The sequence below is a fragment of the Oryx dammah genome, unplaced genomic scaffold (genome assembly GCF_014754425.2).
Source record: "Oryx dammah isolate SB20612 unplaced genomic scaffold, SCBI_Odam_1.1 HiC_scaffold_25, whole genome shotgun sequence".
In the NCBI taxonomy this organism is placed as follows: Eukaryota; Metazoa; Chordata; class Mammalia; order Artiodactyla; family Bovidae; genus Oryx; species Oryx dammah.
Genome location: NW_024070209.1, coordinates 48,699,898 through 48,712,762, shown reverse-complemented (window position 1 = coordinate 48,712,762; position 12,865 = coordinate 48,699,898). Strand labels below are relative to the sequence as shown.

The following is a 12,865-nucleotide window of genomic DNA, read 5'->3' as shown; positions in this document are numbered from 1 at the left end:
ATAGCTATAGTTATGTGCACAAGACGATGCTGTGCCAAAGATGGATAAAGAGGCTGTCCAAATCTGCCTGTGCCATCAGCGTGAAGCATGGTGCTACAGGCCTGGCTGCGGTGACACAAAGCCATGAGACACCCTCTGTCCGTCCCCTGCTCCCTGATCTGCCAAGCCAGTGCCCCCACCCAGAAGGCATGGATTCTATCCTACTTCCCTCACCCAGGCCCTGGCATTTGCCTATGCAAAACCCTGAACAGGAGAGGAGGTGGCTGAGGCCAGAGCTGTCTGGACTGGGAAGACCACTCAGTTTGGGGTTCACATCAGGATAATGTCTAGAGAATCCTGTTGAGTTTGACAGGAGGTCCCTTTGGGGTAGGGGGGAAGTTGCCCCCTGCCTGATGGTCTAAATATAGAACAAAGGTCAGCTAGGGAGGGGAGATCGGGAGGAAACCCCTATCCCAGACTCCAAGCCCAGATTCTTTCTTGATTTTCTTTTTAGTTTTTCCTACAACACCAAATGGGCACCTCTCAAACTACCCCAATGACTTTCCATAACTTCTTTTTTATTGAAGTATAGTTGATTTACAATATTGTGTTAGTTTCATATATATATATGTACATATATACCTATATATGTATATATATACATGTATATATGTGTATATATATATATATATACTATTTTTTGGATCCTTTTCCATGACAGTTTGTTACAAGATACTGAATATAACTCCCTATGCTATGCAGTAAATCCTGTTGCTTATCTATTTTATATATGGTAGTGTATATCTGTTAATCCCCTACTACCAATTTATCCCTTCCTCCTCCTTTAGGGTTTCCCAGGTGGCTCAGCGGTAAAGAATCCGCCTGTCAAGCAGGAGATGCAGATTCAATTCCCGGGTCAGGAAGGTCCCCTGGAGGAGGAAATGGCAACCCACTCCACTATTCTTACTGGGAAATCCCATGGACAGAGGAGCCTGGTGGGCTGCAGTCCATGGGGTTGCCAAGAGTCAGAAGCGACTGACATGTGCACTCCTTCCCCTTTGATAACCACTAGTCTGTTTTCTATGTTGGTGCGTCTCTTTCTGTTTGGTAAATAAGTTTACTTGTACTATTTTTAAAATCTTTATATATTTATTAAATTTTTTTGTTTTTGTTTTTTGGCCACACCACGGCTTACAGGTTCTCAGTTCCCTGACCAGGGATTGAACCCAGGCCACAGCAGTGAAAGCTAGGAATCCTAACCTCCAGGGCAGGAGGGAATTCTCAATTTGTACTATATTTTAGGTTCCATATATAAGCGATATCACACGATATGTATCTTTTACTATCTGACTTACTTCATTTAGTATAATAATCTCTGGGTCCATCCCTGTTGCTATAAATGGCATTATTTCACCCTTTTCTTTCTTTCTTTATTTGGCTGTGTGGGGTCTTAGTTGCAGCATGTGGGATATTAGTTCCCTGACCAGGGATCGATCCTGGGTCCTCTGCATTGGGAGCCTGGAATCTTAGCCCCTGGACCACCTGGGAAGTTCCCTATTTCATCCTTTCCTATTGCTGAGTTCATAGCTTCTTAAGTGTCTTTTTGGTTGCAGGTCCCAAGAATTATCTGGTCTTCCTGTCTGTTGTCTGTGGCCAGCTCCAACCCTGGGCCCTCTCCCCAGTGCCCCCAGCCTCCAGAGATGCAAGTACATGGCCTTCATTGTTCCTTTGAGCTAACAGCTAGGATGTCACCAAAGTAAAAGCCACAGGAAAGTTACAGTGCCCTAGAAAGGTCTTACTTTGACAATCCTCATCTGTGTCCCCTCATTTCCTGTCTAAACAGAGCCTGACACAAGGCCTGGCCTGGCCTTTTCTTTTTTGCCTCAAAACTCAGAAGTTAGTGGAGAAGGAAATGGCAACCCACTCTAGTATTCTTGCCGGGAAAATCCCATGGATGGAGGAGCCTGGTGGGCTACAGTTCATGGGGTCACAAAGAGTCAGACACAACTGAGCAACTTCACTCACTCACTCACTCAGAAGTAAGAGTTCCAAAATTCACTCAGGTAACAGAGCACTGGGGCTTCCCAAGTGGGTCAGTGGCAAAGAATCCACCTGCCAATGTAGGAGATGTGGGTTTGATCCCTGGGTCAAGAAGATCCCCTGGAGAAGGGAATGGCAACCCACTGCAGTATTCTTGCCTGGGAAATCCCATGGACAGAGGAGCCTGGCGGGCTACAGCCCACGGGGTCACAAAAGAGTCAGATACGATTTAGCAACTAAACAGCAGAGCACTAGGATGTTATGGGCATCTAAAGGAAACGTGTGACTACTGACGTTCTAATTCTATCACAGGAAAGGAGGATCAAGACCCAGTCCTAGGTGAGGTACAGGATGCTCAGTGGCTAGTGCGTAGGCTCTGGCTTGTGCAAAGCTTGCATTGAATCCCACCTCCAACACTTACCAATTGTATGACCTTGGGAAGGTCACTTCATTTCTGAGTCTCAGTGGTCTGGACTGAATTGTGTCTCCCTCCAAATTCATAAGGCTTAACTCCACATGTGATTGTATTTGGAGACTGGGCCCTTAGGGAGGTAATTAAGGGGAAATGAGAAAAAAAAATTTTTTTAAGGGCAAATGAGATCGTAACGGTGGGGCCCTGGTTCAATAGGGCTGGTGTCCTTATTAGAAGAAATCAGAAATTTCTCTCTAGGGACTCCCCTGATGGTCCAGTGGTTAGGACTTTGCCTTCCAATGCAGGGGGTGCAGGTTTGATTCCTGGTCGGGAAGCTAAGATCCCACATGCCTTGCCACCAAAAAACAAAACTTAAAACAAAATCAAAGCTATGATTTTTCCTGTACTCACGTACAGATGTGAAAGTTGGTCCATAAAGAAGGCTGAGGGCCAAAGAATTGATGCTTTCTAACTGTGGTGCTGGAGAAAACTCTTGTGAGTTCCTTGGACTGCAAGGAGATCAAAACCAGTCAATCCTAAAGGAAATCAACCCTGAATATTCACTGGAAGGACTGATACTGAGACTGAAGCTCCAATACTTTGGCCACCGGATGCGAAGAGCTGACTCACTGGAAAAGACCCTGATGCTGGGAAAGATTGAAGATAAAAGGAGAAGGGGATAGTAAGGATGAGATGGTCACATAGCGTCACTGACGCAATGGACATGAATCTGAACAAACTCTGGGACATAGTGGAGAACAGAGGAGCCTGGTGTGCTACCGTCCACAAGGTTACAAAGAGTTGGACATGACTTAGTGACTGAACAAGGACAAAACAGAAACAACACTGTAACATATCGATAAAGACTTTAAAAATGCTCCACATTAAAAAAAAGAAAAGAAAAGAAACCTCTCTCTCTGAAAAGAATTCTCTCTCTGCCTGCATTCACAGAAGAAAGGCCATGTGAGGACACAGCAAGAAGCTGACTGTCTGCAAGCCAGCAAGAGAGCTCTAGCCAGAAATCAACCCTGACGCCACCTTGACCTTGGTCTTCTAGCCTCCAAAACAGTGAGGAAATAAACTTCTGTTGTTTAAATCACTCAGCCTGGGGTATTCTCTGATGGCAGCCTGAGCTGACTAATACGCTCATTTTCCTCATCAGCAAAGCAGGGAAACAATTAGGAACCACACCATGAGGCTATTGTGAGAATCCAGTGAGGAAATGTGTGTGTAATGCCTGCCTGTTCAGCTTGCCTGCAGCACCTTCAGCGCCTGGAATGATGCCTGGTATATAGTGGACGTTCAGTAACTACCTACCAAATGAGTAACTACATCCATCAGGAAAGGAATCAGGGACTTCCCCGGCCGTCAGTGGTCGAGAATTTGCCTGCCAGTGTAGGGGACACAGGTTCAATCCCTGTTCTGGGAAGATCCCACATGCCACGGAGCAACTAAGCCGGTCTGCCACAAGTACTGAGCCCGCGCTCTAGAGCCCGAACCCCGCAACAAGAGAAAGCACTGCAATGAGTAGCCCTTGATCCCCGAAGCTAGAGAAAAGCACGCACAGCAAAGAAGAACCAGTGAGGCCACAAATACATTAATAAATAAATCAAAAGAAAGCAGTCGAACTAAATACTACTACGTATTTCTGAGCTTTTCAGTAACTTTCACCTCCGTGATCATCGATCACCAGTCACCAGCAAATGAGAGCAGGCACAAAGGATTTAAGAAGACTGTCTGCAGGGATCGTTTCCTGTTTTTTTTTTTTTTTTTTGGCTGTGCTGAGTCTTTGTTACTGTGCAGGTTTTCTCTAGTTGAGGAGAGTTGGGGCTACTCTCTGGTTGCTGTGCACGGGCTTCTCATTGCAGTGGCTTCTCTTGTTGCAGAGCACGGGCTCGAGGGCGCACGAGATTCATTGTTGCAGCCTGTGGGCTCAGTAGTTGGGGTTCCTGGATTCTAGACCACAGGCTCAATAGTTGTGGCTTAGTTGTTCTGCTGCATGTGGGATCTTCCCGGATCAGGGATAGAACCATTGTCTCTTGCACTGGCAGGTGGATTCTTTACCACTGAGCCACCAGGGAAAGCCTATCTCTTGTTTTTAATTGGATCTAATGCCCTGTTTTCTGTCGACTGGGAAAAGGTGTGGGCTGGCTGATCCTGAATGGAGTCTGAAACTCTAGGAGGAGGGGAACATTGATCAGGAAACTAGGGGGCCCTTGGTCCAGTGTTGAGGGCCAGGGCTTTGAAGAGGGAGCTCTTCCTCCCGTTTTTTTTTGGGGGGCGGGGGTGCAGGGCAGAGGGGCTAGAGATTCAGCTGTGGGAGGCATTGAAAGGGAGGCCAGGGGAAGCTAGGGCTAGGAGTGGCATGGGTGAAGTTGGCCTGGGGTTGAAGGCCACAGCAGGTTCTCCTTCCTGATGCATGTGAGATGCAAATGATAGGAACAATAGGGCCCCTGTCCCCAGGCCATTTGTGGTAGAACCTGGGCTCTGGGGAGGCAGAGCTCCTTTAGCTTAGCCATGGTGAGACTTGGTTCTGGGGCAGCCCCTGATATACAGACCTGCCCACCGTGGGGCCCCAGGACTCCGGACATGGAGAGTCATCCTAGATGTACTGATCACCCCTTTACTCCCCTCCTTGACCCTTTTCAGGAGAAGCTCAGCAGGAGAAAGGCCAGGTGAGTCCTCGGGCTCCTCTCTTTTTTCCGCCCTCCTCTCATTTCCACCTCGCTGCAACTTTCCTGGGCACAGCCATCCTTAGAGTGGTGCTGATTCTGCCTGGTCCTTCCACGCCCAGCGAGGTCATTCATGTGCCTCCACTGCCCGGGAAACATGAGGGCGTCCCTGCTGCCGGCTTCCCTGGAGCACCAGCTCCTCAAGCTGTGCACCCGGGGCCATGAGCTCTGCCCCCAGACTCTTCCTCCTGCTTCCCTGGTCCCAGGCTGCTGTCGCACAACTCAGGGGATGTGCCATGCCTGTGACTGTCCCTGGGCTGTGCGATGTCTGGCTGACACAAACTCAGGGCCCCTTGGGCAGGGCTGACTACAGTCCAATTGCAGGTCGGGGCCACCGCTTCCACCTCCAAGATGTGCAAGTAAGTGATCACCCCCCCAGATGTGTAGTGTGTGCGTGTGTGTGCACTCAGCTGTGTCTGACTCTTGGGGACCCCATGGACTGTAGTCTGGGATGTGCAGGGTCCCTTCAGAGTCTCCCCTGGGGGTTCTGGATACCTCCTGCCCATTATAGTTCAGCGCTTCTAAGTCACTGGGCCTAGCTCTTTCACCTGTCTGGTTCAGAATAAGAGCTGCATGGAGTGGAGGACTGGCAGGCTTCCCAGGTGGCGCTAGTAGTACAGACCCTGCCTGCCAATGCTGGAGCCATAAGAGGCACGGGTTTCATTCCTGGGTCCGGAAGATCCTCTGGAGAAGAGGGCATGGCAGCTCACTCCAGTGTTCTTGCCACGGACAGAAGAGCCTGGCGGGTTACAGTCCTTGGGGGTCACAGGAGTCAGACATAACTGAAGTGACTTAGCACGCACACACACATGGGGTGGAGGCCTGGCATAAACGGAACAGGCCATTAGGGCCCCTTATCTCCAAAATGCCTCACTGGTCCTCCTGCAGTGTTGAGAAAGCCCATCATGAATGGTTCCTTTGAGGCCTCTGGAAGAGTGCAGATAGTTTATTATATCTGGGAGAGAGAGCAAGTCTTTATGCTAGAGAGGGGCTGGGCGGGGAGAGGATGAGGCCAGTCTCACCAGTCTCCTGTTCAGACTCCCAAGCTTGCAGAAAAGATGAACCCTGCCCATCTCCTCTGTCTGTCCCAGGGACCTGGAGAAACAGGGTAAGTCCAGCTGCTGAGCCGAAGCTGGTGGGTGGGAGGAGGCAGCGGCTGCCGCCACTGCTCCTGTATCCCTTCTGTCCTTCTGTGCTCAGCATCCCTTCCTGGAAGCCCCAGAGGAGGAGGAAGAGGAGGAGGATAAATATGAGCTGCCCCCCTGTGAGGCTTTACTCCGCCACCTCGCCCCTGCCCACCTTTCTGGCACTGAGGAGGACTCTTTGTACTCGGGTGAGGGCTGGGAAGTTGAGGCAGAGAGGTGGGGATCAGGCAGAACGGGAGGGTCCCCACAAGGGAAGAGGGCCCAGGTTTTGCTTCGTCCCCTTCTGTTTGGCCTGGGGCAGCGAGGGGAGGTCTCAGCTGGCAGTCACTGAGGCCTCTTGGCTGGGCAGAAAGGGATGGAGGAAGGGAGGGAGGAGGGGAGAGGGAGGATGACTGGGAAGAGGTGACGAGCCTGGAGGGGCCGTGTAACCACGGCAACAGTGGGAAAGCAGGAGGCCTGCGAGGGTCCCTGGGGCCTGGCGACCCCACTCCGAGATCCCTGTACAACTTGAAGCAAGGGTAGGGATGCCAGGAGAGTCCCAGTCGCTGCTGGCATCCCACCCCCACAGCTCCCAGCTCGGCCAGGTGGGGGCAGGGAAGCTGGCCGCCTCCAGTTGCCATGGCGACGGGGCAGTCGGGAAGCCAGAGAGCAAGGGAGGGGAGGGAGGGAGGGAGAGAGAAGGGAATAGAGACTGGGTTGAGGGGGCCAGAGGAAAACAGGAACCTGCGTGGGAGGAGCCCACAGAGTCACAATGTTGGAGTGTTTTCCAGATCGCTCTGCTCCCCTGGGCCCTCCCACATCACCACTGCCACCACCACAGCCCCAGCCAGAGATGGTACACAGCCTCCCCGCCCGCACCACCCCAGCGTACCATTTTCCAGTGAGTAAATCTAAGAGGCATCCCATATGCAAGATTCCCCCACATCTGCATTCAAGAGGCCCCTGAAAAATTAGCTGCTTGTCAGAAGCCAGAGCTCTGTTGAGAGAGGCTCCTCCCACCTGCCTGGTCTGGTCCTTGCACCCTCCCCATCAGCATCACCTAAGACTCAGCCTTCTAACCTGGGCCAGGAGTGGGGAGTAGGGGTGGGTGGGTGCGTTGAAGCTCCGCTACCTCTCGAAGCTGAGAGCTCCTCAGGACCCTCCCTGCCTGTGGAGTGAAGAAAGCCCTCGCTCAGCTGCCAGTCACTGCCAGCCGTCATCCCTCCATGATCCCGGGTGTGGGCTTTGAGAGTTGCCACTTTCATCCTATATTGTATGGGAATAAAAAGAAAAAGAGGTTCACAACAAAGAAAAAGCCACAGAACAGAGGCAAAGAGGAGAGCCGCCTCCTTTGCACATTAACGCTTGTGTTATAGTTTTTGGGGGCAGAGGCTTTCCTGGTAGCTCCATCGGTAAAGAATCTGCCTGTCAGTTCAGGAGACCTGGGTTCAGTTCCTGAGTTGAGAAGATCCCTTAGAGGAGGGCATGGCAACCCACTCCAGTATTCTTGCCTGGAGAATTCCATGGACAGAGGAGCCTGGTGGGCCAGTCCATGAGGTCACAAGAGTCGGGGTTTTTTATTTTTAAGCTGCACAGATGTACACAGTCCTTCTGCGTCCCACCTGCCAGTCTTGCCCTCCTCATGCTACTGCTCCCTGACCCCCGTCCTCCCTCCTGCCACTGCATTGTGCCCACAGCCCAAGGCAGCGCCGAGCCCACTGGAGGCCCTGAAGCGGAGCTGGCCCTTTGGAAGGCGAGGTAATAGAGATGTCCAGTCTCATTCCGAGGCCCACCCGTTCCCTGCCCTGAGAAGGGGAATCGTGGATCCCATGAGGTCAGGGGGAGAGTGGAGTTGGTCTCACACTGGTCTGATGCTTTGCCCAGTCTCTGCATCCCCCCAGTTGCTCCTCATTTTTACCTGCTGATCCCCCTAGGGCAGGCAGTTTGGGAGGAGGCTGAGGCCCTCACTCACAGTCCCTGACTCCTTGGCCCCTTGGGCACCTGCTGAGGTCTCTGGGTCAGGTGAGGGGCACCCTGGGGTATGAAGTAAAGCAATTAGGGGTGAGGAGGGCTTTCTCCTGGAACTTCAAAGCTGGCTCTGAGGATCCCCTCAGAGAAGCTCCGAGGAAGCTCCGCTCTTCCAGCCTAAGTTTCACTGAATTCCTTTCTCCTTGCTGCTCCTGACTGGTGGGTCTCTCCTTTTCCTACCAGAGCTGGGTGAACCGGCCCGAGCGGTGAGTGGCCCCTCACTCTAGGACTGGCTAGGAAGGTGGTGGTGGTGGTGGAGTAGGGTGGGAGGGCCAGAAAATATCCTTAAAACCAGGGGAAGAGGCCTGGAGCAGGACCCTTCCCCTTCGGCCAGGGGCTCTGGCAGGGTGCCAGCCAGTGTCCCGGGGAGGTGCCTGCCCAGAGCTCCTCCTGGACTCTCAGGCTCTCTGAGCCCAGGATGGGAAGGAGGTGCTCATGGGTGCCCTCTTCCGGGCAAAGGAGCACTTTTAGTCATTCTGGTTCCACCTAGGATTGGGGGCGGTGGTTTGAGGTACCAATAGCTCCCCCAAGTGATGGCTTTGTCCTCCTTCCCACTCACTGCTCAAACCCTGGGTACCGCACTCCCTCCCTATCTTAGGTGCCAGGCCCTGGGAATGAGCCCGATGAGGACATCTATGTGGAGTGTGAGCCTAGTCCAGGTGAACCCCTCCCTCTACCCCACCCCGCCCTGCCCTGAGGCCCTTGGCTGCCCACCAGCAGTCCAGCACAGTCTTCTGGCTCCATGGTCTGCCCCATCCTCTCTCAGTACTCCACCAACACATATCTGCCTTCAGGCACACACACACAGATGCCTCTGGTCTAGAGTGACCCACACTGCCTGCCACGGAGGGGACCCCCTTAGAGCAGGGGCTGTGGGGGCTTCCTAGCTGTTGTGGCCAGGACAGCACTCTCCCTGGTTGGACAGACTCCCCAAAGGTCAAGCTGCAGAGAATCGGAGAAGACTCTGCAGCTGCCCCCCAGCCCCGCCCCAGGCTCCTGGAGCTCCCTGCTTGATACTCACCCCTGCTGTTTTAGTCCCAGCCTTTACTCAGACTCCGAGTTCCCCAGTCCTGAAGGCCCCAGTCCCTCTACCAAGGATATCCGTGGGGCCCAGGTGAGTGCCCCGAGTTTGTGTGTGTGTGTGGGGTGGGGGGTTGGAATGGCCAACCCAGGCTTCCCCAGCCTTGACCCTGAGATCTCTGGGGTCACTGAACCTTTTCTTTTGAAGGAGGTAAAAGTCCCGAGCCCTTGTTTCCCAATTTGCTCCCTACAGGCCCACCATAACCCCTCAAGAAGCTCAGAATGTAAGAGGCTGGGGTTGGGGTGGAGCTGGGGGGCAGGGTTGCAGAAGTGAGCTGGGAGTGAGGGGGAGAGGGAAGCTCAGAGTGGGACTTCTGGCCCAAAGGAGCAGGCCTGACTCAACATCCTGTGTCCTAGGGAGCATCAAAGGCCACCTCTGAAGGTGAGTATGGGCATTACCAGCATGGACCGAGGCACTCATGTGGGGCCCTCCCTAGCCACAGCCCTGCAGGCCACAGACTGTCTCCCAGGCCCCCTGCACCCTGCTTGGTTGAGGGGGTCCCTGCAGCTCTGACTCCAGCTGACAGCAGGTCTGAGAGGACCTCCCCTGGGCATTTTCCAGGGTCTGCACCAAATCGGGAAGCTCCCAGCCCGTACCTTAACATCGCTCCTCAGTTGGAGGTCACGCGTAGCCTAGCCGGTGGGTCCTACCGGGACCCCTAGGAGGGGAGGGGCAAAGCACTGGATGTCTCACTTTGGCCTTCAAGCCTTTGCACACCTCCTGGGACCTCCCCCACCCTCGCAGCAGGGCCCAAAGCCTCCCAGGTCTAATCCCTGGCCAGCCCCAGGGCTATAATCGGCTTCTTCCAGCAGAAAGGAGAACCTCTCTTTCTTCTATAGCCGCCACCCAGAACACCTCAGGTGCCCAGGTGAGGAGGGGCCGCGAGTGAGCTGGTGGGCAGAGGGGAGGCCTTCAGGAGCAGAGCCCAGGTCCACACCCAGGAGCCCTTTTGGGCTGGATGTGTGTGCGTGGCTCTAGACAGGACATGTTTTGTTGAGCTTGCGTGGACTCAGCCTGGGAAAGACCGACAGGAACACAAATAACTGCACACCGCCGGGGTGTTCTCTGCTCCCCATCCCTGATCTGGTGCCCTGGCATATCATTGATCTGCTGGGTGTGTGTACAGGAAGGCAATCTGCTGGGTCAGCCTTGGTACTCAGGGAACTGTGACCGCCATGCTGCTGAGAGCGCCCTGCTCCGATGCCAGAAGGTGGGCCACCCACTGCAGACCCCCAGGGCCTTCTCAGAAACCCCTTCTACTCAGGGGCTGTGGCTGGCAGGTGGGAGCAGCTGGGCAGGGATTGGAGTCGGGGCTGCAGCTGGAAATGTGAGGCTAATGGATGGGCGCTCCTCCCCAGGATGGAGCCTACACTGTGCGCCCCAGCTCAGGCCCTCACGGCACCCAGCCCTTCACCTTGGCAGTACTTCTCCATGGCCGAGTCTTCAACATTCCCATCAGGCGGCTGGCTGACGGTCGCCACTATGCCCTGGGCCGTGAGGGCAGGAACCATGAGGAGGTGGGTGCTGAAGTGGTGAAGCTCAGCAGAGCAGCCCCTGGACCCAGCTGGAAGCATTTCCCTGGGGAAAACCCCACATTTTGTCTTTTTCTGGAGTGGGTGATCAATCAGTTCAGTTTAGTTGCTCAGTTGTGTCCGACTCTTTGCGACCCCATGGACTGCAGCATGCTAGGCTTTCCTGTCCATCACCAACTCCCTGAGCTGCTCAAACTCATGTCCATGGAGTTGGTGATGCCATCCAACCATCTCATCCTCTCCAAGGGTGATCAATCTCCTTGGCCACAAGTCTGAACTCTTTCCCAAAAGCCTGCACTTTGAGAAGAGGTCCCCTCTACTCTGGAGGAGATGCCGCCTCCTGCAAGGCCTAGCTGGGGCATTTGTACCTGTATGAACCCAGCTGGGAAGAGGGCAAGGCCCAGGTAGTCCAGATTTTTGTCTGTACCAAGAACTCAACTTTGCACCCAGCATTTGCTAGGCTGCAAACTAGAGACAGTCACTCCTCAGGTCCCCACACCGGAGGTCCCGGGCAGGGGCCCCCCAGTTGTTTGGGGGAAATGTGCACTGGTGCCATCACAGGGAAGGCCTGGAATGGGGCAGCAGGACGCAGTGGAGCTTCATGGGGCAAACAGGAAGGAAAATAGGTAGAAAAATGTCCAAAGGCGCCCTTGCCAGAGCCCCCTCAGGAAGCTTCTCCTGGCACAGGGCTCAAGGGCCTCACCGATGCCCTCCCCTCCCTGTCCAGCTCTTCTCCTCGGTGGCTGCCATGGTCCACCACTACATGCAGCACCCCCTCCCGCTCCTGGACAGACAGAGCGGCAGCCGGCAGCTCACCTGCCTGCTCTTCCCCACCAAGCCCTGATGCCACAGCACATGTGCGGCCTCACCTCTGGCCCCATATTTTGCCCCTTGGGCTGTCTCCCTCTCCTCTTCCAGTTTTCCACCCCCAGATCCCCCCATCCTTTGCCCCGGTCCCTCCAGGCCCCTGGGAAGGATGGCCCAGAGAGAGAAAGTGCCCCCACGTCCCTACTCCATTCTCACCCAAAGCCTTCCACTGCTACTCCCTGCTCCCCCTCCACTGGGAAGCAGGGGACAGGCGGGGCCCCCATTCCTGGCCTCCCAAGCTGCTCTGAATGAAGCCCTTCTGGGGGAAGCTGAACCTCACAGGGGAGAGTCTGGGCAGTCCTGCTTGAACACAAGGAGGATCTACCCGCATTTTGTAGGAGGTTTAACAAGGAGCCGGCCTCTGGGAGAGACTTGGTGGCCCTGCACATAGTTTTGCTTTCAATAAATATTTGTTGAATGAATTCTTGAATTCTGTTGAGCGAAGCAGAGACAGCCTCCTCCGTGCGGCGCCGAGGTTCTCAAGTGTCCCAGGGCACAGCGTGGGCCTGGGAGTGCCAGAGCAGTGGTGGCCAGGCCAGGACAGAAGGGCTGGCCCCTTTTCTGCCCCTTGGCTGGGGTTTTGGCCCTTAGATGGTCTGTGGCGGCCGCCCTGGGTGGGCTGAGTTTTGTTTCTGTTTGCGGGAGTCAGGGTAGGGGCAGGAGAAAGGCTCGGCGCTGCTCCGCCACCCCATGAAATGACGAGAACAGAGCTCAGAACCTGTCCATCACCCATTTACCGCCTAGCGTTCCATTCGGGAGGGATGCGACCGATTTTGAGCGCTGGGTGGGGCGGACCCCAGGAAACATCTGGGTATGGACCGCGCCAGGCCGCCATGGAAGGATCCACGCGTTATTCAAAGAGGCCATCGGAGCTGAGCTGCCCACTGGCACGCCCCCGGGAGGGAGGCTCCAGGGGTGCGGGCTCCGAGATAAGCCGGCCGCCCGCTGGAGCGCGGGAGAGCGGAGAAGGGCGGCCCCGCACGGGCTGCGCCGAGGGGAGGGCAAGTCCCCGGGCCCTGGCGCTGCGCCCGGAACACCCCGTGCCGGAAGCGCATGTGACCGTGACTCCG

At 54.6% G+C, this 12,865-nt stretch overlaps 1 protein-coding gene across 1 annotated transcript; it reads left to right on the top strand.

Moving 5' to 3' along the window:
- The first annotated feature begins 4,755 nt into the window (after positions 1-4,755).
- SH2D6 (SH2 domain containing 6) lies at positions 4,756-12,217 on the top strand. The gene is made up of 16 exons (XM_040224288.1): positions 4,756-5,106; positions 5,488-5,522; positions 6,201-6,271; positions 6,364-6,496; positions 7,079-7,188; positions 7,985-8,045; positions 8,499-8,521; positions 8,914-8,974; positions 9,351-9,429; positions 9,589-9,619; positions 9,753-9,777; positions 9,958-10,035; positions 10,209-10,264; positions 10,523-10,606; positions 10,755-10,913; positions 11,656-12,217. Exons 1-16 carry the CDS (start codon positions 4,949-4,951, stop codon positions 11,770-11,772), a joined length of 1,281 nt encoding a protein of 426 aa, XP_040080222.1. The 5' UTR covers positions 4,756-4,948; the 3' UTR covers positions 11,773-12,217.
- Positions 12,218-12,865: the final 648 nt, after the last annotated feature.

What these genes read in the sequence shown, in the direction of transcription:
- SH2D6 (XM_040224288.1), top strand. Translation starts at nt 4,949, where the DNA reads ATGGTGAGACTTGGTTCTGGGGCAGCCCCTGATATACAGACCTGCCCA. An exon ending in AGAACACCTCAGGTGCCCAG is followed by an intron (nt 10,265 to 10,522) that starts GTGAGGAGGGGC and finishes GTGTGTGTACAG; the next exon opens with GAAGGCAATCTGCTGGGTCA. An exon ending in AGGGCAGGAACCATGAGGAG is followed by an intron (nt 10,914 to 11,655) that starts GTGGGTGCTGAA and finishes CTCCCTGTCCAG; the next exon opens with CTCTTCTCCTCGGTGGCTGC.